Source organism: Crassostrea angulata, chromosome 10 (assembly GCF_025612915.1).
Source record: "Crassostrea angulata isolate pt1a10 chromosome 10, ASM2561291v2, whole genome shotgun sequence".
Classification (NCBI taxonomy): Eukaryota; Metazoa; Mollusca; class Bivalvia; order Ostreida; family Ostreidae; genus Magallana; species Magallana angulata.
Window position 1 is genome coordinate 30,237,045 of NC_069120.1, and position 27,267 is coordinate 30,264,311.

The 27,267-nt window shown below is 32.9% G+C and overlaps 4 protein-coding genes across 61 annotated transcripts in view; 2 read left to right on the forward strand and 2 right to left on the reverse strand.

Annotated features, from left to right (window-relative positions):
• The first annotated feature begins 326 nt into the window (after positions 1 to 326).
• Positions 327 to 2,437, forward strand: LOC128167302 (uncharacterized). The gene is made up of 3 exons (XM_052832943.1): positions 327 to 669; positions 1,660 to 1,771; positions 2,039 to 2,437. Exons 1-3 carry the CDS (start codon positions 420 to 422, stop codon positions 2,274 to 2,276), a joined length of 600 nt encoding a protein of 199 aa, XP_052688903.1. The 5' UTR covers positions 327 to 419; the 3' UTR covers positions 2,277 to 2,437.
• A 1,349-nt stretch (positions 2,438 to 3,786) lies between these two features.
• On the reverse strand, positions 3,787 to 14,833 carry LOC128166746 (protein phosphatase 1 regulatory subunit 42-like). 16 transcript variants are annotated; one of them, XM_052832088.1, is made up of 11 exons: positions 14,760 to 14,833; positions 14,272 to 14,490; positions 13,973 to 14,142; positions 13,714 to 13,852; positions 13,060 to 13,294; positions 12,679 to 12,807; positions 12,349 to 12,426; positions 10,877 to 10,891; positions 9,716 to 9,833; positions 6,151 to 6,221; positions 3,787 to 5,483 (listed from the first exon to the last, which is right to left on the reverse strand). In XM_052832088.1, the coding sequence occupies exons 2-11, from the start codon at positions 14,404 to 14,406 to the stop codon at positions 5,398 to 5,400; spliced, it is 1,176 nt and encodes a 391-aa protein (XP_052688048.1). In that variant the 5' UTR covers positions 14,407 to 14,490; positions 14,760 to 14,833; the 3' UTR covers positions 3,787 to 5,397. The 16 variants fall into 16 exon arrangements, 13 of the variants coding, with proteins under 13 accessions (XP_052688048.1, XP_052688043.1, XP_052688045.1 ...); XM_052832083.1 differs by lacking the exon at positions 6,151 to 6,221 and adding an exon at positions 6,926 to 7,014; XM_052832085.1 differs by lacking the exons at positions 6,151 to 6,221; positions 10,877 to 10,891 and adding exons at positions 6,926 to 7,014; positions 11,906 to 11,920.
• Positions 14,834 to 14,987: 154 nt separating this feature from the next.
• On the forward strand, positions 14,988 to 22,260 carry LOC128167594 (prolactin regulatory element-binding protein-like). Its single transcript, XM_052833392.1, has 9 exons — positions 14,988 to 15,124; positions 16,459 to 16,657; positions 16,916 to 17,133; positions 17,758 to 17,841; positions 18,249 to 18,355; positions 18,563 to 18,736; positions 19,039 to 19,111; positions 19,431 to 19,590; positions 19,796 to 22,260. The coding sequence occupies exons 1-9, from the start codon at positions 14,993 to 14,995 to the stop codon at positions 19,879 to 19,881; spliced, it is 1,233 nt and encodes a 410-aa protein (XP_052689352.1). The 5' UTR covers positions 14,988 to 14,992; the 3' UTR covers positions 19,882 to 22,260.
• Positions 22,261 to 22,820: 560 nt separating this feature from the next.
• LOC128168179 (centrosome and spindle pole associated protein 1-like) overlaps positions 22,821 to 27,267 on the reverse strand; it is a 50,381-nt gene continuing 45,934 nt past the window's right edge. For 40 of the 43 annotated variants that reach the window (XM_052834359.1, XM_052834353.1, XM_052834315.1 and 37 more), the window contains 6 exons: positions 26,114 to 26,194; positions 25,606 to 25,709; positions 25,432 to 25,455; positions 24,401 to 24,506; positions 24,074 to 24,143; positions 22,821 to 23,826 (listed from right to left, as the gene is read on the reverse strand). In XM_052834359.1, coding sequence (XP_052690319.1) covers positions 23,763 to 23,826; positions 24,074 to 24,143; positions 24,401 to 24,506; positions 25,432 to 25,455; positions 25,606 to 25,709; positions 26,114 to 26,194 — 449 coding nt within the window. In that variant the 3' untranslated portion in view covers positions 22,821 to 23,762. The remainder of the gene's footprint in view (positions 23,827 to 24,073; positions 24,144 to 24,400; positions 24,507 to 25,431; positions 25,456 to 25,605; positions 25,710 to 26,113; positions 26,195 to 27,267) is intronic. The other 3 variants (XM_052834340.1, XM_052834318.1, XM_052834344.1) reach the window with 3 other exon arrangements.

Below are 27,267 nucleotides of genomic sequence, written 5' to 3' on the forward strand. Positions count from 1 at the left end.
ACACACACACACACACACATATATATATATATATATATATATATATATATATATATATATATATATATATATATATATATATATATATCCTAAATGATTTTTGTTCGTTTGTGGAAAAATGGCTTGTATATCTTGCATGTATAGTATCATGTTCAAAATGAATTAAATAGACTCAATGTATACAAATAGATATGCTATACAATTTATAGAATTAAAACCCCCATAATATTTTGCTTCAATTGTATCATGTGTATAGCGGGTTCTTTTACGTATCCACGGCTTGTAAAATATTTTGTGGTTTTTATTTTTTAATATTGTATCGCATATCTATGTGTATATATCTCGTGTTCAGTACATGTATACTTAACTTAAGATTAGTTCCTTGAAATCAAATGGAAAATAAAACATAAACTTTGGATATGGAGTCACTCAGAATTTACATCAGTGGGGCCCACAGTACGGGTAAAACCACCGTAATCCACGACCTCCTCCCCTATCTACCGGGGGTCAGGGTGGAGGTAGAGACGGCCAGGCGGATCATAAATAGTCACGGGTGGAGGCGAGACGATTTTCATCCCGACCGATCCCCAGAGTTATTTGAGCAGTTGAATCGAGAAATACTTTTAGCAAATATCGAACTTGAAAAGGAGAATTTTGTTGCACATAGAGGTTTGGGATTTTTTTGTTTTTATTGGTTTTTTCTGTTCTTGTTTTTTTTTTCTTGTCGAACCGCTGTTTGAGAGTTTTGGATAGGAAGAATTTATATGCGAAATAAATCGTCATTGAGGATATTTTTTAATATGAATAAATCAATAAACAGACAAATTGGCACTGTATTCTATAATTTAAAGACCGTGAGTGCGTCAGAGCAAGACTTCATTTAATTAGACTCGTTATAACATGTTTTAAAAAATAACACAAAACTTTACTACGGAGCGGATCGATGATAACACCTGATAAACTGTATACTTTTTATGCTTGCGTCTGTTTTAAAAATTAAAGAGATTTTCATAGTTCAGATATTTATCAAAATTGTATTTACTTTGATAAAGTCATTATGACTCTTTATCGATAAGACAGAAGAACACGAGTGATGTCCGAGAAGACACCCCTTTTAAAAAAAATAGTAGACGATAGGTTGCTGATTATACTGATACCTTGACCGTTGGTCAAATGACCCCGGGTCTAGGTCAAAACGACCCATCCCCTCAGATCACAAACATCCCCTGTAGTCTCTGATACTTCTTTAAAAACTCATGGACTATACACGGGTGTGGGACATAACCCTCCCCCATCCCCATGTTTGGTGTGTATGATTATCATATTTGTTATCGATAATAACAATATCGATGGATATATAAATTGGCAAAATGAACTTCAGAAGAATCGAAACGGCATAATTATTCTGTTTCTTTCAAACAGATATACATAAAAAGATTTTTTTTATCTGTGAATTGCATTCTTTCTCTAATTCTACGTATTCCGTCTCAATTAACAACATTTCATAATCAATGTACGTTTTCCGTTATGAAAACAATTTTTTCAAACTTGCATTTGATTTTGTGCTTGAATCGTTGCTAATCATTTTTTATTACCAATACTAAAAATCCAGAGAAGGTTCACTTCTGATCAAATTAACAAAGTTACATCAATATTCAGGTTTTCTGTGTGACCGTTGTCTGGATCCCATGGCGTACATGGAGATGTACCTCGGTCCGGAGGCGCTGGAGAGGGCGGTCCACACGGAGGGACTGAGTGACATGATAGCAAGGTACCCCCTTATTACTTAAATATCATGAAATCAAATAGATGGGACACATTCAGAAAGGTATTCCCTTCCCCCTTCCTCAATTCTTTCAATCTTGTGAAATCAAAGACAACCTTTAAAAATGAGCATTATCGGGATAAATGATAAAAGCTTTGCTATTTTTTTTTTTATTTCAATAAAACATATCACAAAATCTGCAAGTCAATTTTGAAACATTGATCAATTGAATGCATTTGAAAATAACATTGCATGTTTCTATCTCTGATAAAGGTTGCAGACGTCTGTGATATTCTTGATAGAGCCCCAGCCCGAGTGTATCTCTGACGACAGTGTGCGAGTGGTCTCCACGCTTGACGAACTGCGGACGTACTCCACGCACCTGAAGCGTCTGTACGCGCGCTTCAACATACCGTACGTCACAGTGCCAATGCTCGACCGTCAAGAGCGCGTTTCGTTTATTTTGCAATATTTGCGGGAAAAATCGTCCAGTCTAGGAGAAAGTGTGTAAACTTTGTCTAGAGGGCAAAGGGTTCTACGAGAAGGAAACATTACTTTTATCAGAAAGCACTGCCAAATTGTAGGGACTTCATCACCTGCATAACAATGTATCACAATAAATAATTATATTATACATATTATAATATATCATACTATTATTCATTGTAATTTTTAACAAAGTAATATATCAAATCCATTGGATTAGAATATTTTAAAATAAATTAATTAAAGCAAGTAATATGTGTGAAATATTGAGTGATGGAGTATGGTATTTTTATATATTCCTGGTCGACAATAATTTATTAGAGGCCGTTTTGGGGTATTTTTTGCGGGAAGTGGTATCATCTATTCGAATACTAGTAGGTGATATCACCTAGTCACCTTCAATTTAATGATATCACTTTTTTTAATGAGTTATATATCAGTCTTTCAGTTTGAATGACAACTTTTCAAATAAATGAAACCACCTGTTTGAATAAATAAGTGATATCAGCTATTCATTTTGTAATGGGTGATCTCATTTGTTTGAACAGGTGATATCTCCATTAGAAATGATTAGGCGATATCACCTTTTCGAATAGATGATATCACTTAATCAAATAAGTGATATCACCTTTTCAATGTTGTTGATATCACTACATGTATATGACAAGAACTACCGAAAGGGACATGCTTAAGAACACTTGGTCCAAATATGATTGTACTTTTTCAACGAAACCTGCAAAATGGTATATTATCATGTTCATAAATAATTTTTACAATACAGTTTTGTGATTCAAAAAATTCAAAACTATAGCAATTTTGAATTTTTGTGGATTACAAAATTTTTAATTAACAAGAGACCCAAAGCCCACACTGCTTACCTAAGCAACAATTAATAGCTGTAGCAGATCAGGTCAGCTTTATGGAATCAAATATAAAACATCTAGACAATTTAATAAAGTAGATCTTGTTTAAAATTATTTTTAAGTTTCTTCATAAATAAAAATATAGCCTAGTTTCTTGTTTCAGGTTTTGAGAATAAGAATTTAAATTTTTTTTCTCTATTTATTCCCATGTAAAAAGTATATCCCCCAACCAAATGTGGTCCCACTCTACCACCATGGGTCATGATTTGTACAAACTTAAATTTACGCTATCCTTTTACAAAAGGATGTTATGGGCTAAGTTTGGTTGATTTTGGCCATGTGGTTCTGGAGAAGACATAAAAAATGTGCTAAACTTAATGTTATTTTTACACTGTTGCATTGATTTCACAAGATTATGTAATAGTGTCAGAAAATATGGGAAAATATAGAAAATAGAACAAAGTCACATTTTTTTCTATTAAAAAGTCTCTACCATTGTTTAAATTTTAGCATTTTACAAAAGAGCAGTTGCTATAGGCCTAACATCTATTGAAAACCTATTGAGAAGGGACAATGTGTACATATAACTCAATGAACTACAATGTCAACTTTGCTGACAGTACATTATACACCAAATGAGTAGATACACCAAATGAGTAGAAAGAAAACATCTTTGCTCTAATTTTCTACATTTTATTTAAATCTCAATTAGTTCAAAACAATGCATTAAAAGATCTGTTCACATATTTTAACATAAATAGTCTGCTTTTAAATTTGATCACAAACATGCACCATTGCCACAGCATATTGATTTACAATTTTAGAAATTGCTTTGCTTCCACAACACTGTACAAAATGTGCATAAAAATTTACTATCACAACAATAGGCGAAAAAAGAAAACAGTTCTTTGAACAACAGAAGTAAACAAATTGAAATTTAATTACAGCAAAAGTGAGTGTCAAACATGCAGATTTATAAATACATAATTGTACATAGAATTCACTTTCCGGTAAAATTCAACTGATGTCTAATGGAGAAAAAGGGTGATAGAAAACTCAAAAAGATTATTTTAACATTTAATTAACAAGCAGCTCAATGTCACTAAAGAATTTTGTCAACTTAGCACTTTCTGATTCACAGAACACAAGATATCCAAAGGCATTGCAAGTCCAAAGCTTTAGTTCAAAAGGTCAATCAAAGCAAAAATTAAAACTTCATCGAATCATAATAAGCCAACAGGAGATGATGGACGGATAATTTAAGCTAACTTTATTTCATTTCTCTATAAGCTGAAAATGTTAGTGAAAATTCAAAAAATAAACCCTAATCATTTTAAATTAACAGTATGTATGCTAAATTTATAAATACTAAGATTATTTTTGTTTTTCATGCACAGGACAAGGCAATGGAATGGACAATATGAGTGTTGTCATTCAAATAAAAATAATAAAGCATTTCATTATTCAAATATCACAGACAGAAATGGACTACAGCAACACAAAGGTGCATAGGTCATGCTTACAGGCATTGACAAGTCTTTACACTTCTACTTTATTGTACCAGTACTTACAACTTACATTAATCAATGAAACTACATCATCTATACAAATAAAATGGAATAATGCCTTGTTATGTTTTTAAAAAAAAGATGGACACATATCAATAATTTATATATAAATACATTAATTCTAATACTGATACCAAATACATGTTGTATTTATACCTCCTGACTATAAAAACAAAGTTTACCAGCTATAATCTCACCAATGAAAATTTAATAGGTATAAAAAATAAAGAGAGGCAAACAACTTCTAGGTCTAGAACAAATTATGGGGCGCATATCATAAAATATCTTCAACTATAATAAATACAGACAGTTGACAAGAAAAATAACGTAGTTGTTCTCCAAGGTAATGAAAATTTGAGCAATATTTGTTTGAGGAGAACAGGAGAACTTGAAAAGAATATTTAAGAATGAGAAATAAAATGCGGTAGACCCAAAGCTTTCCACACTTTGAATGTGAGCCACAGCAATGATTGAACACAAAAATCCTAATTCTAGTGACACATGGTACTGAAAATTATTCAGATCAAGTCCAATCTAGCAATAGTTAACTTCTTATAGTAACATATTAAAGTCAGGTGGATGTGAATATGTGACTGTTATGTGTGTGTGTTTCCTGTGTGTGTATATATCACATATGCTGTCAGTGTTTACGTGGTGTTGATGATGTCGTTTTTCTGTATGTGGCGATTTAGATCCAGGTGTCCGAACTCGAAGCTTATAGGAAGTGGTTGCCGCCGCCGCCCGACAGGTGCTGAGGCAATCTTGTCAGAGAGCGAGAAAGGGGCAACACCCTCTGTAGGTCTGTAACAGGGGAGACAAACACAGGCGTTTAGTCAGTCATCACAATAGCTAAATGTACATGCAAGCCAATACATGTATTTAAGTACATAATATGCAATTAACTTGAAATAAAGACATCCTTTATGAGAACAAATTTACCGGTAACTTTCAACTTTTTTAAAACTTCAAAATAAAAAAGCACTTTTTGATTGTTTTTTGATGGCACATATGTGCAAAAATTACTTAATTGTAGCTAGAAATAACATGTACAGTACATATGTTGCAAATTATATATCATTAATTGCTTAAAATTACGAAAGTGAATCAGTTTTAAGATAAAAAGCACACAGAGCACTGCATAGATATTTAAAAGGAATTGTTTCACTGCAAAAAGCAGATGGGATTTGCATAAAATCGTTGCTCAGAGTTCTGACTGAAAATTGAAAAACTTTGAAGAAATCTTCTATTATTTAATTTGAAGTAAAAAATCCACATAAAGCACGATAAAAAAATCATTCACAAACACCCAATTATTTTCATTCCAAAGAAAAAGAAATGAATTTATAACAACATCCCTTTGAAATTAAAACATTCCGATGAAGAAAAAAAAAATGCCTTCCATGTTCCAACCCGCTACCCAAATTGCAGATGGAACCTATGAATCCTCTCAAAGCACAATAGTTTTTACCACTGGAGTAATATGTGTCCCCCACACGTATCAAACAAGTACACGATCGGCCATATCCCAGGGGGCCAGCCCTTATTGAAAGACGTACATATCACATTTAACAAAAAGTAGTGGTATATGTTTATCAATGGATAAGATTCTTACACATGTAAAAGAAAGATAAAGATACATGTATCCGATTCTTGTAAAGGATATGTATTTTCTTAAAAACAATATCTTAATTGCCTGAAATGTAAAGTCCTTAATTAAAACATATTCGATACTGAAATAACAATTACAGGTTTCCCCTAAGCTAGCTATTGATATCCCCTTCTAATGAATTAACAAAAGAAAGCTAGGTTATATAAACTCATTTTTTCATAATGACAGTTCTTAGTTGCATGAATGATCACATTGACACATGTATATGCACTTAAGACTCAATAGATGTTTGATGATGTCATCATGCAGGAAACTTGAGTTTTGCCGAAGTGTTATCAAGTAACATTTTTGCCAATCTATAGTGAGACCATTTGTATTGTAGTTGCTGATGGCAAAATTTTGATCAAAAGTCACAATTTTTTTCAACAAAGGAAAAATACATCATTGTATGCAGAAAATTGCTCCATGAATTTTGGTTAATATTCAGATTAATTTCAGAGTTAAAAAAAAAAAGTTTCTTAATAGACAGGTCTCGATGTTATGTGTACATATTATATATTGACTCCAGCAAAATATAAAACCAAAAAAGGTTATTTTGAGGTTAAGACAGAACTGCACGTGAGAATGATGTAACCTGCTCTGCTTGATACTGCTCCCACATCAACACTGAGGGAACCCCTCTTAAGTGAAATACTAAGCGAGGTGCCAAAAATATCTGGCAGTCTGAAAAGACAGGTTACATGGCAACCTTCACTTTCATTGCATAATGAGATTACATAGAGACAGCAGATACATTGTGAGAATTAAGACATCATCTCATTTACTGTCTTTTAAAGTTACATCAACATTGTACCCCACCCCTTACCCCCTCCCCCACCCCACAAACAAAGTTAAAATTTCAAACCCTAAAAGAAAAGTATACCGAAATTTGTTAAAAAATGGGAGAAACTCAAATAGATTTTTGTTCATTGCAGTTTGGTAAACATGATTGTCATGTATATCCTAATCATCCTACATTTAGTGTTTATGATACTAGAGACATTCAGTGGATTAAGACCCTATTTATTTTACTTAAACAGTTACCATATATATATATATATATATATATATATATATATATATATATATATATATATATATATATATATATATATATATATATATATTACATGCGCGGATCCAGAAAATTTTTCCAGGGGGGGTCCGAAGGATAATTGTGTTTGCCAGGGGGGGTCCGAGGCATATTTCGCGATATTTTTACTATGTAAATTTAATAAATTTTCATTTTCATGGGGGGTTCGGGACCCCCCCGACCCCCCCTCTAGATCCGCGCATGTATTACATGTATAGAAATCTTTAAAAACTTAATTCAATCAGAAGCACATTTATTGAAACAATATGAACAATTAAAACAGTCAAAATCATGCACATAAGAGTCCCTTCTCTTAAAAATTATATTGAGCAAACTGGTTATTCTAGTTAATTTGGAAAAGAGTTTTCTTTACATAATCACTTATTAAAAACAGATTATTGCATCAAATTAAATATACATTTGTATTCCCTGTAATAAAAAAAAATAACATAATCTCATAAATTTGTTCAATCCTATGGTAAATACTGGTCATGCACGGATCTAGAGGGGTCCGAATCCTCCCTGGAAAAATAAAATTTATTAAATTTTTGCAAATTTAATAAATTTTAATTGCACTTACTGAAAATAGTCCCCCCCCCCCCCCCCCCCCCGCAATCACATTTATCCCTCAGCCCCCCCCCCCCCTCCCAAAACTGGAAATTTGTTTCTGGATCTGCACATGCTGGTACATGCATGTATAATAGAACACCTTTTATAAGATTTTTTTTTCACCCATGCACTTCACTCTTTATCTTCTAATTTGTACCAAAGCTGCTTTCTCCAAGAAGTAAATGTGATGTAACTTGAGAGAAGATCATTGAGGGATATACCTACTGTGTTAAATAGAAAATATCCAGCTACTACTATCTGAGTGTCAAATGACCAAATATAACGAGACATCACTCTGTGTTAATTTGGGAACAGCATCAAAACAAAGGATTACTATACATTATAACACAATGATACACTGTCAAATTACTATATTATGATTATCATTACCGATATATTGACATGCACAAAAGGACACTTTCCTTTCATACATGTGTAGTGTTATATGCTGCTATAAACCTTCACTTTCTTGAACTGTACGACAATAAACTAAATGCTTGTATGTCTTTGAGGTCCCCAGATTCAATAAATCTGATCTTATGTATATTTGTGTGTGTGCATCTGGTAAATATTATTTTGGTAAATAAATAATAAAAATAATATTTGCCCCTCAAATCTTTGTGAAACATAATTCATTTGAAAGCATTAAAGTTTCAAATGCCTTAAGTGTGATATGTCTATATCAACTTTACAATAGTACATATATATATATAACTGACCATGATACAACTTTAACATACTTAACTAATACAGACACATGCTCATATTAAAAGTATAGTAAAATAAACTGAGTTTGAGCTTTCATTGTGGGGGCTTTCATTGTATTAATTATATCAAGATCATAAAACCCAGTACACTTTTTGCATGCATATAAATATATGCATGCATATTGTCCTTCACAAGATTCACAGCACATTGTAGAGAACTTATACATAGAAATTTCACTTTCGATTGATTAAAAAAAAAATTAAATAATATATATTTAAATTGATATTGAAGGCAACAACACATTTACTATGTCACAGTTAGAAAGGTTGACCTGTTATGTACACATAAAAGATTGGCAGTGGTTGTTCACAAAGTATGTGGTGTCATAGCAACAACTAATACTGTACCTGGCTGTCAACCAATCACTAGAGTTCTAATATACAAAACATGGGAATGTCAGATAAAACTCATCTGATGAAATTAGAACTACAAATGTATAATATTGACTTTAGTATACCTATATCAACTCTATCTTTTATAGACAGGAGTTTTCAATTTACACATGATTTATAAAAGAAACACCATGAAATGATTAAATTTTCTTCATCAGATGCTGCAACTTGCTGATGGAACAAAGAATTATACATGGAACTACATGCTTGTCAAATCAAAAGGGGTAAAAATAATAAAGCCACATGAACAGATTTGTCTGTAATGACTTCTCTACTTGGCCTGTAAAATATTCTGTGGAAAACAGTGCATATAAAAGTAAATTAAGCACGTGTCACCAAAGGGAAGTAATCACAGCTGTGCAGTAGCTATAGCTGTTGTGTGTGCAAACTGTGCAAATGATCTTGCATTCACCAAAAGAATATAAAATAAAAAGCTCTAATATATAATTGGAAAAAAGTTTACAGAAATGATTGTATCAGAATGTATATTAATGTATGTATTGTAACAATCGCTCAGACTTACTTGGACCGTAAGATCCCGCTCCGAGTCTTCATTGAGGCGGAATGTGTCTGGACTGGGTCCTCTGCAAGGTTGCTGTTGGTTCTTGCAAGAATTTCATCAAATTGCTTTCTGGGTAAACCTTTCAAAGAAAATGTTTCAATAATTAACACTCCAGGGATGGAAAGTAACTACTTATAAAGAAAATGCAACTGAAGATAATTGTCATTCAGATATCACTGTATGGAAAATAAAAATGCAAATATTGTTAGAATATTAAATAATGCTATAATTATACAAACTATTAAGCAGAAACTAAATTAAAAGAAAAATTTAATAAATCAATTAACATTCAAACGTGCTCATTATGACCCAAAATGTCAATTTTTTATGGATATAAACCCTCTGAGGAAAGTATATGGTAGCTTTGGTAATTAATTAAATTAATCAATGTGAAAAATCAGCCAAATTTGGTGCCTGCAGTGATAATTATCTTAATTAATGTAAAAAAAAATCATTTTTATTTATGTGCATTTAATTAAACTTATTAATATACAAAAATGATATATTTGAAAATACATCTCTATTAGCTATAAATTCACTTTCCTTCAGCTTTAATCATGACTTTTTGGATGAAAAAAAATCTTATTCCTTATGATTGTACTACAGCTTAAGTACAGTAACTTAAAACACACATAGTAAATGTTAAATCTCCAAAATCCATAGATACTGGTTACTATTGGAATGATAAAGGGATTACAAGGTTAAGTCTTGCTAAACAATAGTATGTTACTATATATACACCACATATACCAACAAACGTACACTTTCACTATATTTTTGACAAGAATTAGACAACACCAATTAACCCTTGAGAATAGTACTACTTCAAAGGACCTTTACTGAGAAAACATTCTACAGCAGACTTCAATTAAATTATTCCACACAGTAACACAAAAATGAAATAATACCAGTATAAATTGATGATTAAATCAAGTTTTAATTAATCAACTTTTGTTTGAACATTCAAAACATTAGGTTACTGCAGACGACAGAAACTAGGTACAGGGTTGCTCCAAAATCTCGTCAGATTCTGAGAGATTTAAATATTATGCAAAAGTCTACCTACATATACAAAGAAGTCTACAACAGATTAAGGATAATTTTTGGTCATGCTTTTCTCACCTTTCATCATTAGTCCTGCAAACAATATACTAAATATACTACAGTCCTTGTACGATTGTCATACACATGCATATGGTAACACAGTTACGCTGAACTCATTTTACTTCAAATTAATTCACAAAATGGGGTTTAACACATGACTCGATATTAAAAATATTCAAGGGATTTAGATAAAGATCCTAAACTCATTACTGTTTTGGTGTATTATACAAGTGAAAATAAAATAAAGTTCACAAATAATTAGATTAGAAAAACATTTATAATATATAATTTAAAAAATTCTGTCATGATAACTGTGTTTTCTGTTTGAGGAATTCACAGAAGACAATATGTAGTATTAACTTAAAGTTGTCATCATGCAGTGTTATAGATGTCACAATGTTTTCAATCCTGCTTTCATAAATAATAATTAACACCCTTATTAATTTCCCTTACTTATCAGCATGAATTTGGAATTCCCCAGTTAAATTTACAAAGTATATGTTCTAAATTATGAAGATATTGTTTATTTAAAAGCACATTGGTGAAAACATTGTCCATATATGAATGCATGCAAATATATCTTTTAGTATATGTCCTTTTTTACAAGTATGGTACATGCAATTCTGCACATGTCTATTTTTGTGGCCAGAAACTGAAAGTAACTATCTAATCTATACATCTATCTATATAATATCTCTCCCCAACTTTTTATTCCATATCAAAAGACAAAAAAACCATGACACTATATGAAGTACCTGTATTCAATCTATATAATCATTTCAAGTTGCGATCTATAATCTCTTTGTTATTTGCTTTCAATAAAACCCTTCCATCCTCTGAACTACTATAGTTATGTTGTTAATTAAGTGCGCCCTTTTTTTCACTGAAAACTGTGAGATTGGAAAAGTGGTTCACTTCATCTTCATTATGTGTCAGTAATTAGTGTCTGGTTTATCAGCTGTCCAATGTGAGTGTTTAATGGTCATTTCAATTCTGTAACAACTGGGTATGGTTTACTTCAAAAAGGGGGAGAAAATTGATCCTTACTTTTATTGCTCATAGCTGACAATGAAAATTTAACTTGCATGTTCATTTTCTAAAAGAATGGGTAATTTTGAGACCAACTACAATTCTTCCAAACATATATGTTATGAAGTATGCTCATAACACTTTGTGTTCAGCATAAGCCTTGAGTAGTTTACTTCCTTTCCACTAAATAAATATTTCATGCTTTCTTTTTATCAAACTACAGCTCATGAACTCTGTTCCTACACTGTAAACGTGGAGACAGACACAGGGTGGGGGGAGACAGCAGGTAGAATATGTTGAACTAGCCACAAGCATATAGGGATACCTTTTTTAAATGCAGATTATTATCTGGAAATATAGGTGGACAATTAATGGTCATGAACCATAAATATACATTAAGAAAATTACAAAAACATGCTTATACACTTTCGTCTTTCACAAGTGTCTATCTAAGAACTTACCCGGCATCATGTACCCTGGAATCTTGTGTGGGGGGCGGGGATGATCTTTGACAGGGGGAAGTTCCCGTAATAATGCTCCTGTCACAAAGCAGTCAAGATTGTTAGCAAAAATACAATGTATAAATATCAGGGTATATGTACATGTATATGGAAGCAGTTCTATCACTATTAATAAAATTTAAACAACATGCAAGGTAATTTTATCTTTTATTCTTAAAAAGTTCATAAGTTTGCAATTGAAACAATCATTTAACTATGCATAGAAAAACTACATGAAAAAATCCGTTCCAATGAAATTCTGGCCATTAAGAATCTGGATCATTCTCTCACCATCACCAAACTCCCCACTTCCTTTCCTCAAGTTTTCTTCCCTTCGCTTCTTCTGCACTTCTCTGGCATCATGCCAATTGTGTAGAAATCGTCTGGAAGTCTCACTGATTTCTTTGCCATCTAGCACATCTAGAAAGGAAGGGGATGAGTTTCAATATGATACACATGTGAAAACCCTAATGAGGTCTATGAAAATTCAGAAAAAGATTACAGCTGCGAGTCTGATACAATCATTTCTGTAAACTACAACAACAGAAGATCTGAAGATAGTTTTGCAGTTATGAGCACAGGCTGTCTAAATAATGACAGTGAAAAAATCAATACTTTCACCCCCTACTTTAATGCACCGATACAAAACTTACTATAAAATTTATTTCTTACCAATATTTTTGGCCATTACGATGACTCGGTCTCTGTACTTTGCCTTGTGACAGAGAGGATTACCCATCAGATCTAACCTCCACAGCCTGAACATCCCACCGATGACATGAGCCAGCTCTTTCATATCCGTCAGTAAATTGTCATTGGCATGTAACTGATACAAATTGCGTAAGCATTCAATGTCTCTAATACTGTCTAGGTTATTTCCTGCAATGTTTAGCACTTGTAGTGAACTCTGGAAAAAAAACCCAAAGAATCATGATGAAAATTAAAAATCTTTGTCAGAATGAAAGGAGATCAGTTCCAGTACAATACACATGTGAAAGCCCTCATAAGGTTTAAGTAGAATTTTCTTAATGTGAATGTATTGAAAAATCAAAAAAAAAATTAACATAAAAATGAAAATCTCTGAGAACTATTGTTTGATGCTTTTTTAGTCTTTGGCAAAAAAGATAACATATCATTAGTAGCTGAATACCTTCTCTGATAAAATACAAGAGCTTTGGCTGTTTGGTTTTTTTTGGACAAGAAATGGACATCTGTAGATATTATTTAAAATGTCACCCTAAATTCTCCATACTGCATTTGAAGGAAAACAATTTATCTTGGGATTGTTTGTTACATCAACAATTATTGAAAACCTTAAAAACCTACAGAAATAGCTCGCATGGTTCGTGGATCAAACAGAAGTTTCTCTCCAGGTGGCATCCTCTGATTCTCTATATGTAGTTCCTGGAGGTTCTCCAGTTTGTCTAAGCCTTCTATGACAGTGATACAATTTCCTCCAAGGTATCTAATAAAGTTAATTACGGACATGTAAAAATAAAAGATTTAAACTCACCGATTGCTATCAAGAATATTACTGTTTTACTCCCCCCCCCCCCCACCCCTCCTCTTTCAGTTCCCCACTTACAGTTTAGTCAGCCTTGTTAAAGGTGAGAGATTTTCTATCTTGTGAATGTCATTATTCTGTAGGTATAGCATGGTCAGATGCTGATTATGATGTAAAGTTGGAATCCTTAACAGTTGATTGTCATACAAGTACAAAACTGTCAAGTTCCTGCACATCGACAAATCTTCTCCCTAAAGATTAATAAACAATAAGTGGATAAAATAATATATTCAAAAAGTCACAATAAGATAAAATTAACAGAATGTTGTCTTTAGGTATCAGATATGAAAAGTATGTATATGTCGTTGTTAATTAATTACCACTTCATCAATGCATCTGTCTTCCAGATACAGATGGGTGAGTCGTTTTAGGTATTGTTGCATTGATTCATCTCGCTTCTTCTTGGTGTACCCTGAGGTACCCCGAGCAATAAGGTCTAGTGTCAATTTCACCATTTTGGACTAGACATGTTGTTTACATTACTCTTTGGTCTTTGATTGTCTCTTCCGATGTGGTTAGGGCTACATGTTACATTAAAACTATGAAAAAATGTTAACCAATATTAAACCAATGCCATTTAGATACATTGTTTTTATTTTTGTTTTGTTTTTTTATACAAAGGATTTGTTCTATGCGATTTTGACAGAAGAGCATAGTCACATGGGCTGTTGCTACGTCTGGTTGCTATATGGTTTAGTTAGCTTTTCGACCACTAAACTCAAATTTTTTGTAACAACAACCCTGCTTTGAATGAATTAATAATCTAGAAATGAAAGGATTTATGTTTTAAAATAATATAAAGACAAACCTTCCCTGGCAGCAAACATAAACCAGTTCGACAAGCGTTTACATGATGAATGAAGTCCGCACCAAATAACTTTTATAATCCGAACTTTTCAATAAGCATATCAGTTTTACTTTTTTCTTGCTTTAAAATAATATACCCATGTGTTAGGATTTACAGACGTAAAAAAAGAATGGAAAATTTGTTGAAGAATTGATAATTTTAACGTGACAGGAACGCAGTGAGAAAAAAGAAAAATGGCGTCTGCCAAGGGTGGATTGTTGGCACGTTCCGATTTTCCTCTGTATGCTGTCAAAGCCCTTGACGAACGTCATTTTCTTGTTGCTGGTGGTGGCGGAGCAGCTAAAACAGGCATCGCTAATGCAATTGTAAGGAACTTTTAATTCTGTATTACATTTAATTCATTGAATTGTTATTGCAGTATGGATGCAGTGTGGTTCGAATTTCCTCTTATGGTACATATTACACATGGCAAAAGAATAGACACGCTTTTCATTGCAGTTAATCGCAATTTCCTATGTGATAAATTATGTAATATTTTATCTTGAACTATGTTTGCCTTTTTAATTCAGAAGAGTTAACAGTTTGTTGAAAGTTTCAAATATGGCCAGAAATTAGTCCTGACTTTTTACCCCTTTTCATTTGTACATGTAACCAGTAGCAAGGCAATGTTTTCTGGTGACATTTTCTTGATGACAAAGGGTATCAGTAATGACAGACCTTTTTAGGAAGGGGTTCTTATTTAATTTGGTTACAATGGTTACAGCTACATGTATATTCTCTTGGTGACAAAAGGTAATTTAACATACCCGGTAGGTGACAAGCCTTTTCCTGTTTAGCAGGGGTCTTATTTCATTTGGTTACAAATGTTATAACGGTTACAGTTATATTCTCTTGATAACAAAAGGTAGCAGAGGTGAAAAGTCTTTTCCTTACTCAATTTAGCAGGGAGTCTTACTGCATTTGGTTACAATGGTTACAACTTTATTCTCTTGGTGACAAAAGGTAACATAGATGACAAGCCCTTTCCTGTTAAGCAGGGGGTCTTATTTTATTTAGTTACAATGGTTACCCTAACCCTAAACCCTATCCTAACCCTCACCCTAACCCCAGACCTAACCCTAACCGAAACCTACACTAATTTGTAACCAATGTTACCAGTAACCACTGTAACTTGTGATAAGTACATCAAAGTTTGTCAATCATTCATAAACAAGCACTTTAACCAATGTAACCAATGTCACTGGTTACAAATAGAAAGGGGTAAAAGTCAGGACTAAGCTCTGGCCATACATGTACGGTAAATAGGGATTCGAACCTGGGGGCCCTGAATCTCAAGGCAGGTGCTTTTCCAACGAAGCTATCAGGCACCAGTGATCGAGCTGATCTGATTGTAACGTTTCTTACCCCTTCAATGATCTTTGCCTTAAAAAAATTGACATTCTAAGACGTTTTCCCTGGCAGAAGTTAATTCTTACATCAATTCACAATAATTGCTGGTTATTGCAGCCACAGAAACTTACCCCTTTAATGATCTTTGCCCTGAAAAATCAACATTCTAGGATGTTTCCCCTGGCAGAAGTTAATACTTACATCAATTCACAATAATTGCTGGTTTTTGCAGCCACAGAAACAAGTCATAAATTTATTACAACTTGATTGCAGTTTTTTACGACATAATCAAAAGATGATCTATTTACAGGAAGTGTATGAAGTGAAGTTTTTATCAGACAAAGCAGTTGCAGGAAGCATTTGCAGACATGACACGGGTACAAAGTCCATCATGAATGGCTGTAATGTCTATGATGGCAGGAACCACATTTTTGCTGCAGGTTTGGACGATGAGTGCCACATTTACTCACTGAAATACAAGGTTACATCCCCAGATAAAAACGAGAAAGGTACATGTATAAATGCACTCTGTCAAGTGATTTGAGTTTCAAATCAAATAATTTTTTATTTGTCTTAATTTTCAGATCAATTAATACTGATACTGGTACATTATTCTGTAAATTTTGTTGCATGTTTTCTTTCTCCTACTGAGACTTTTTTGTATTAATCATTACAATGATGTATCATTATTTCTAATTCTAATAAATGTACTCTTTCTTGGTTTTAATTAGTTTTCATTTTTTTGTTCTTAATTCTTCTTTCAATAGGAAGTAATGATGTTAGACAGAGGAAATCAGGAAATGAGAATTCAGCCAATAAAGAAGAAGAAGAAGGAACAAAGCAGATTCAGTTTGACATTGAAGAAATCAAACAAATTAAAACAGACTTTCACAAGGAATCAGGTTTTCAAAAAGCTGTGCAGTTTAGCAGAGATCATTCCATACTTGCGACGGGAGGATCAGATGGCTATCTCAGAGTGTGGAAGGTAACTAGTTCATGGATTTTTAGCACACCGAGATGAAGTTGGGTGGAGCTTACCGGTATGCTATACTTTCGGCATCTGGACATGGTTAATGTTTTTGAGCAGGTCCTCTATCTAAACTATTACTTGTGTTATTTTCACCAGACTTGCATTGATGGTGCATCTGGGCATACTTATGAAGTTAACAGACTTGGTTGCTGAATCTGAGCTGTACAATATAATATTGACGCCTGACAGTGTACAATATCGTATTGTGTTATATGATATGATATGGTATCGTACCATGCAATAAAGTTAGATCATTATCAATGGTTTACAGATGTTATTTTGATGGTGGTATCATAGAGATGATGCCTCATTTTGATGAGTTCTGTAATCTTTGATTATCTACATTTACTATTTCTATGAAACATTGATACCAAAATTACTTTTCATAGGAACATATATTCACAATTTTTGAATTCATTTACTTGGATATGTATGTAACTATGAAAATACATGTACAGAATAAATTATATGAAACTTGGAATTGCAGAATGCTGTCATGTATTTAAAACACTTATGCTTTGTTTAGATGACATAGGGGATTATTTGATAACCTCTTGACATCATGAACTTTTTTTCTAGTATCCAAGCATGGAGAAGGTTTTTGAAGTTGCAGCACATAAGAGTGATGTAGATGATATTGATATCAGTCCTGATGGTCAAAAAGTAAGTTGAATGTTGTTTATTTGATACAGCATTGCATATTGGTATGTTTTGGGGATAAATTGAAATCACTATGTTCATCCATCTGTCTGTCTGTTTGTTCATAACTCTTATAAGAAGAAACATCACTGCCTATGTCCTGATGATATGTAATGCAGCTTATCTAACTCTATTGACCAAGTACAAAATAACATCATTATAGCACTTATTCAAAAGAGTTCTTGGACAGTTCTAAATTTCTGATAAAAAAAAATGTTTTACATATTATGATATGTGAGATGTGTTCATTTACCGGTATGTTGTAATGTTATCCCCCTTTTTCATTGCTGCTCCATTGAAAAAAAAATGGATATATACATAATACCAGTAACTGACATTGAAAGCAAAAAATCTTTGGATGAAATCTTCAGATTGTGACTGTGTCTAGAGACCATTGTGGATTTGTGTGGAAATCAAAAGACGGCAGCAAAATTAAAGACCTTAATGGACCTCAAGAATACAGATTCAGGGCATGCAGGTAATCAGAATAAACTTTTGAAAGAGTAAGGACCAGGTGTGATTGGAGTTTGGAATAAAACAGTTAGATTTTCAAGATATGTATCATTTTGTACATTTAAAATGTATTCTGTATAAGTTTGTTTCAACTTTTCTGAATAATTCAAATCTGTTTGATTATTAATCATTTATTATAATTTATCCTGTAAGATATTTGTGGACTTTGTAGATATGGATTAATAGAAGGAAAGAAGGACAAGTTTAACTTGTACACCATTAGTATTCCTGTGAAGAGATCTCAGAAGCCCCAGCCCTGCTACCTCACCCTGTGGGACAGTGAGTCATTTCGGTCCAAGGGCAACCAGGAGACAGGGACAGAGGTCTTGTCCAGCCTGGCCCTCAGGTACAGCCAGAACTATCCTAATATAGAACTGAAGCTAAAATTTGGGTTCAATGGAAGTTAAGGAGAGAGAGAGAGAGAGAGAGATTTTTTTCATTTCATTTATGATCAAGAGGAGAGGATTTTGAAAGAAACAAAGGGGTAAAGGATAGAATTAAGTTTCAGTTAACAAATTTAAAAAAAAAAAGATAACAGAATTAATAACTTTTGTCTGCCACCAATCAACATGTAATGCTAAAGATATGATTGGTTTAGTTCACTGTTACAGCAGATAAATTTCATAGTAATCTCTGTCTTTTTATCAGTGAAGATGGTGTGTATGCAGCAGTGGGAACCATTTCAGGGAGTGTAGCAGTGTATATATCATTCAGTCTAAAGGTACGCTTTATATCTATTTATTGATCATGTGGCCAGGTAATAGACTGGTGTTCAGTACTAGCATGTTTTTTTTCACTCAAAAGTATCATTCCATCAATTTGGTACAATATCATTCAGGGGTAGAAATGTATCATTATCTTTTCTAAACTACAAAGAAGTATCTCCCTTAAACTCAATTCAAGTGGCCCATTGGGGATAAATCTACTTGTTTTGCCTCAGAATCGGATGAATTTTTTGTCATTAGATTGAATGCATAACAAGATAAAAGATATCTGACTATGGTGTTAGTTTATGGAACAATTTTTTTTTTAAATTTCAGAAACTCTACTATGTGAAGGAAGCCCACAGTATATTTGTGACAGGCTTGGCTTTCATGCCCAGTTCTGAGGCAGCCCAAGCCATTACTGGGAGTCAAGACTTCACACTTCTTAGTATCTCTGCAGACAACACCATCCGACTTCACCAAGTGGCCCCACGAGGTTAGTGGAATTTACTTAAAACTCTAGTGGTAGGTTCAATTGAATTTATGCTTTCACAAAGTACAGTAGATGTACAAGAACCCAGTGTAATTATCCAATTTTATTCTTGTAAATATGGTTATCATAAAGCTGTAGATTTAAAAATTAAAACAGCTTGTATATCTGTGAATAAATACTGTCATCATTGTGATGTTTTGATTGACAGGTTCCTACAGCGCCGCCCTGGTGGTAGTCCTCTTCATCTGCTTCATCACACTGATATTCTGGCTCATCTCGGAGCTTGGATTATGATGTAAGAAACGATTTGTGTCTAGTGTACATCCATCCAATAAAATCAATGTGTTAAAACATCAATAGGACTAAGGTTAATGTGCAATGTTTTGTTGAGGTCTCAGAAACTGTGATATCTGTATGGAGAGCATCAACTATTTATATAACTAATACTAACATCAGAGTCTTATTGAATGAATCTCGTGGGAGAGTTTGTATCATGCACCAACATCATCTAAGTAGGTTCTTATTTTTATTTGTAAGTTTTTTATGTTCCTTGTTTATATGTTGTTATATGAATTTTAATTGTTAACTACCGGGTATATGATAATTTTGTTGTTCTGATTCAACCATGTTTGTTGATTATGTACCGGGGTATGTCTAATTTGCAATTTAACCACTTGTACTCATACATTAAGGTTTGTTTAATACAACATAAGTGATTGTACATCACACACATGTATTACCATGATGTAAATTATGCATGTACATTGTATTACCTGTCGGGCCCAAAGAACTAGGTAATGTGTTGGTTCTCGGGACCACAGCATTAAGTCAAATGCTACCACATTGAGTTTATTGCCATATTTGAATAGGGGAACTATGTAATTTCTAATTTAAGTTTCAGTATGAAAATTGCATTATTCCCCTTTGCAAATATAGCAATAGGTAAATATTAATTACCTGCCTGTCGCATTATATTTAAAAAAATTTTGGCCAGAGAACCAACATAATATTGCTATTTTTGGCCTTGTACAAATCAAACATAGCAATGGATTGATAAACATTAGTTTTCATTTTTTGTTGACAATTTCACGAGATGACATTATTATATCCCACACAACATAGTTGCAAGGGGTATAGTGATTTTAACCCATCTGTCAGTCAGTTAGTCCTGTTTTTTGTAAGGGAACTCCTTTTAAAATGCTGCATTGAATTTTGTAAAATTGGTATTTAGGGCAACGTGTAGATGTGTAAATGTCCATATGACCAGGAAATTCTGATTCCATTATTTTTCTTTTGAACTTGGAATTTTGTTGTTGTTCATGACAAAAGTACATGTATAGATGTGCATATATGCTGGAAGTTTTGATAATTTGGAATAATGTTTGGGGAGTTATGCCCCTGTATTTATTTATCTAGTGTATGTAAGGCCACACCAATATAACTTCTTGTTTGTTTGACCCCGAGCGCTCGTATTTAAATTAAACAATACAAATTATATTACTGTTAATTTCTCGCATCCAGAAAATTCTGCACTGATTTTTGTTCTATTTCCACTCTATTTTTTGCATTTTAAATAGTTTTAATTGATAAACCAGAAACAAGTAGAAAAAATATAACCGTCGCACAAATTTATTTATGTACAAAAATTAATAACTTTATTATTTAATTGCTTGCCCGCACGTACCTTTTTTTCACTGGATGTCTGACGAACAAAAAATTATATTGGTGTGGCCTAATGTATACCCATGTGAAGTATAGTCAAGTAATGGGGGAGTGTGGGGTATGCGAGTTTGCATACTATATTTTTCATTGTGTCTTGTATATTGTATAAACAATATTGTGGTACAGGTCATGTTAGCTTCCATCCAATCTTCTGAAACCCACCCCTTCCCCACTCCAACTCCTATCTTGCATTGTTATTTATATATATGGAGTATAGCTTAATTGTGGGCATCTCCTTTCTTCTGGTCAAGAAACTGTCTCTAAATATCATTCATTTTATCATATTTCTCATTCCTTTTGAATATTTTATTATACATGTAATTATATGTATGCATGTTTTAATCAATTGACAGTATAATCTGGGTCATTTAAACTTCCTCAAAGGTGCTACCGATTTTGTAAAATTTATAACTAAACTATAATCATTATTTAAAATATAGGATATTTGTACTTGGTGGTTGGTGCATTTACAAGAACGTAAAATATGAAAAAAGGGGATATGGGAATATAATACATTGTATACATATACTTCAATGTGTCAACTTGTCCTTGGTAAACACTATTTTCTTTGAATAGCAAATTAAAACTATCAATAAAATGTTAAAATAGAAACATATTTGCTGACATTTTAAATTTTCAAAGATAAAATTATTACATGTTTAAGAATGAATGCGATACATGTATCAAGTAGGGTTTATGAATAATTTTTAAATTACTTGTACAAAGATTCACATTTTTGTATGTGATTAACATATTACACAGCCATGTATATAAATATGTTAGTGTAGAAGGCTTTATGCGACCAAGATACAATACACTTAACGACTGTTGAATGTGTAGATTCTTTCTTACATTCCTCTATTGTTAGTAACATGCAGTATTCTCTGACTGTATACCAAATTTTATTTATTGCTTATAGTGAAAAAAAATGCAATAAAATTGTTAAAAGTGGCATTTTGTTTATATTGTTTATTTATATTTATGCATATACATTGTATTTATAGTATTAGATTTATTTAAATTTTCGTGGGTTGGAGCGTTGCATCCAATCACTGCAACCTATTCTTCAACTTTACCAGTATTTGCAGCTTACCGAAAATGCACATTTTTTATAACCTTTGCAGTTTATTCTAAGTAAAATCAGAAGATTCTGGGGTCCATGTTATACATGACATTGCCATTACCAACCCCCCCCCCCCCCCCCCCCCCACTTTTTCTCGCAGCAAACATTATTGTTCCAAAATTTACCTTGAAAAGATTGAAATATTGACAAGTTGAAGTCATAGGTATACTAGCCCCCCCCCCCCCCCCCCCCCCCCCCCCCCCCCCCCCCCCCCCTTTCAATTTGCTTCTGACGCCACTGGCCAGACCGAGTATGATGAAATAGCAGACACTTAAATTTTGAGTCTAGTTTTAAGATCAATCTGTTATTGTACTGCCTTGCATGGAGTCAATAGATTACTCAAGTACTAGTCGTTTGAGGTATTGGTACATGTAAAACAACCGTCAAATACAGTTCTGTAATTCATTTTATTTCATTTTTCCATGTGCAAATTGCAAATATAAATATAAGTATAGTTATAATTCTTATATTTTACATATACATACATGTAACATGTCTTTCTAAAACAATTTGGAGTTAATTTCAACAACAACTTTAACAACAGTTTAGTGACATGACTAAAACATGGCTGTTTATCATCATACAGCCCACACAGAGTTGTTAAATCAATATTCTTTCAATACCGCAAGTCTGTTAGGATTTAAAAAATTCTACATCATGATTTGCTTACAAGAAATATTCAGGCGAAATTACGAAAACCTGAATATTCATGCAGCCTCTAACAATAAGCTTTATAAAGACAAGGTCCTATAACATAATCTAATAACAGTTTAATGGAGTTCATTTTCTTTCAGTTTTATAGGATATGTAGCTATGTCATATTGTGGAGTATATCACAAAACAACTACATTGTATGGCGGCAAATGTCAACTAACGACTAGACAATTCACTGGCTAAACCCTGAAATCAAGGATGGAAGAATCGCACACCTTAATTCATCGCTGACATATATCACAGTTTTGCTCTTAAAAAATAATAAATAAAGGCTGCCATTTTTATGGAATAATAAAAACAGCTGTGCAAGTAGAAAATCATCTGGCTTGCTATAGTGATATGTCAATAAAGTTTGAAATTCATACGTTTCAAAGTTATTTTTTTCATAGCACTATAATATAATTCTATAAAATATATATACAATGTAGGTCATCCAGTAAACTTGATATCTCTTTCTTCAAAGAGGAGTAACTTAAGCTGTGGAGAGTTTTCTATGTTTGGACGGATCAAACACTTGATGATATATGTTCTTGTAATATTAACACTACAAGGAAGATTTGGTTGGTGGATGCATGATGGGAGGTGATTATCACTATGGAGACAAGAGAGGCGGTCTTTAGATAGCTTTACTGGCCGGGCGTAACCAGGTGTCGTCCTGTAAAGTCTGTCCGGACGGTGGTCTGAAATGGACAAGATTGCTGTTTGACATACATACTGGTAAAATAGATATTACATGTTTATATGATTGTGCAATACAGAAAAAAATCAAAGAGGAATCTTTAAGATGAAGTACGTTTTGGGAGAGGTACATTATTTTCAATTGGGATTTTTAAAAATATTAATGTTTACCGGTATATATATTTTAAAAAGCATTACTATTTAGCAATAGTCCCTTTAATCTGTTCTTAAATGTTTTAATTCTATTACCTGTTATATCTCTGTTTGGCCATAAATCTGTCTAGAATGTCATCAGGGTCGGCCAAAGAAACCTCATCAGCTACAGAAAGCAATGGGGGTCATTGTGTTAAAAGAATTGCATTATTAATTAAATGCATAACATAAGAACATGTAATGTACAAGGAATTGAGAGCAAGGCAATTTGTACTCAATGTTCATGCAGCTGTAGAATCATTGATCTAATATTGTATAAAAATTCACAAACTAGTGAGATTTTTAATGAGATAAATATATAATGCTTGCTGTAATGGTTCATGTTTCAGTAATATAAAGTAGGAGATCTGTGTAAATAATCACCATTCAACTGGTGCAGCCTCCTGAGGCGAGCATCATTCTTGCGCTGAATTCTGTCCACGTCCAGACTCGCTGTGGAGCCAAATGGATTCAGGGGCTGACTCTCTGGCTGTTAAAACAAGTCGAATGGCGTGATAACAAAGATAGCACCAATAAGATAACTTATAAATATCAAAAAAGCAAAAGTTTGCCTCATTATTTGATTATGTATAGAGTGATTTATGTTTCACAATTGCTGTTGTACAGAATTTCAAAATGATTGAATTTAATGAAAATATTGTTAGATCATATGAATTACTCCTCCAAACCAATGATTAGATCAGTATTAGATCAGTCTTGTTACCAGTAGAGTGAACATAGGGTCAATATACATTGTACACAAGAGAGCTTTCCAACTAAATTATTTACTATCATAATATCATGCATAGGGTTTCTGGGTAAGGATTTCTTCTTTGAGTGGATTAAAGGTTATATGGACATGCAATTACTGGGGGTTTTTTTAACCAGCAAAGTTTTGACGGATTTCTGTTAATAATATCATTTACATGAATAAACTGAATAATTTTTGACACTATAAGTGTAGGAATTCAGCAGGATTTTGTAAGACATTAATGTCATAAAATGTGGACAATATCTTTTCTTGTATAGCCAACCATGCACATAAATGGAGTTACTCATGCACATCATCCAAAGGAGCATTAGGTGAAATGTCGGCCAAATCAATCAGACTTTTAAAATTATTTCCTTACAATTATGTTAACAAACTAATCCCAGCTAAAACATAAACAAAATATACTATCTAGCATTGTTTCAACCATATCCATGAATCTCTTTTTTAAAAATAAATAATGAAATGAAAGATTTTCAAATTGTTCTAGCAATACCAAACTGGTAAACAAAAAATTACATGATTTTCATTGCATCTTTGAATTCATATTGATTTGGCAGACATTTGAAAATTTAAACAAATGTATAAGTGAAGCTGTGAGAATGTTATTTAGTTGGTTTGACTGGTTCCCAAAGCTGATACCTACTGGATTATATCCTACACTATCCACCTATGGAAATCAAAACACGATTACATTACATTTAAAATACAGTACACATAAAATACAGCTTCTGTAGCATTTCACTCTTATCCAACCTATTTATTATCTTGCTACTCTAGTCGTATACATATGTATCAATTGAAATGTCATGTGACTTACTCGTGGACTGAGTGTGACTCGCTCACGTCTCCGGTATCGAGCAGACTCGTTTCTCTTGGGCAAATCTTCAAAGTCATCTGGGAAGTGGTTCAACCCATCAACATCTATAGAAAGCATACAGAACGTGTGTAAACACCAAGAATTCACGGAAAGATCCATCTTGTAATTTTCTATACAATATTGTACATGCAGCAGACATTTCAAAACAAAGCAACGCATCATTCTCAAGGTTAGGGTACAAAAAAGGAAAACATTCAGAAAACAAAAATGAAATTAACAAAAATTCACAATTAAAAACATTTTTTAAACACTCAACCCCAAAGATGTACATGAATCGTTACATGCAAAATTGTATTCTCTCAATGCAAAAAATGAAGATTGCTTATAATAACTGAGGGTGAGGGAATGCCTGCTATGAAAATAGATTATCAGTTAACCACCACCATGAATACATATAATAAGTTAGTTGTGTGGAATAAAGGGAAAAAACATTAAAAAGTGAGCAAACCTATAAATGCACTGTTTGAGTTGAGCATGGAGCGCGGACTGACCGTGCCCTGGCGTGTTGTCAAGGGCGGAGCCCCCAGACCTGTACAAAAGAAAGCGTGGTGCTGTTGGTTAATGCATCTACGGTACAGCTAATAGTTCTGGTGGGTATATATAAATAAATAGGAATATGCTTGCCAATATTCTTTCATCTTTCAACAATAATTCATGTGTATCATTATTGATACTCAAACCTTTTTTTAACACTTTTTTGTTTATATTTTTCATTAACATTCTTTGATCAAAGCATAGCAAATTCCACATAACAAAAAGCTACATATACATTGTATATAAAGTGGGAGGCACATGGAACCCACTGCTCACCTGAGCAACGATGTCTTTTTACACAAGTATACTAGTCTTTACTTTATAAGGGGGTCTTAGTTTAAACAAATTGAAAGGAAGCTTATGTAAAGGTTTTGATATCACAAAATACTTGGTTCTTAAGAGGAAGATTTCTAAAACACCCCACCTTATTTTCACTAGTTCTAAATTATCTCCTCTTTAACGAGATCCTGGAATATTGGAGAATGTTGTGTATACCAAGTGTAGTTTAAATTGGTAAATGGGGCTCTAGAATTGAAGTTGAAATGTAAAATATTTACAAATGGATAAACAGACAGACATCAGACAAAAAAGTGATCAGAAAAACTCACTATAGCTTACAGCTCAGGTGAGCTAAAAAGCAATCCCAGTACATGTATCATGATAATATATAAAATGGTTATAAGCAATTTGCCAAAACTAAAATGTAAATGCAATTTCATTTTGACAAATGTTTCCTGCACAAACGTACTTCACAATCAAATAAATTAATTAACATCCAAACTTGTTAATAAAGATGTAGCAGTATATATATATAATATGAATACTGTTCAAAATTATATAATAAACAGATCACGTAAGGTAACTTGTAAATGTTGAGTATATATATTTGGATACATGTATTAACTTTCCCAACCCAGTAGTATTACATAAGTATAAAATCTTGTAAGAGTAGTACAGGCGGACATGATAATTGTGAACTGCACAGAGGTGTAAATAAAGAGCCAATTAAGAATAAAGTCATTTTCTGTTCAGTTTGACATCAAGGTAGAAATTAAATAGAAGGAAAAA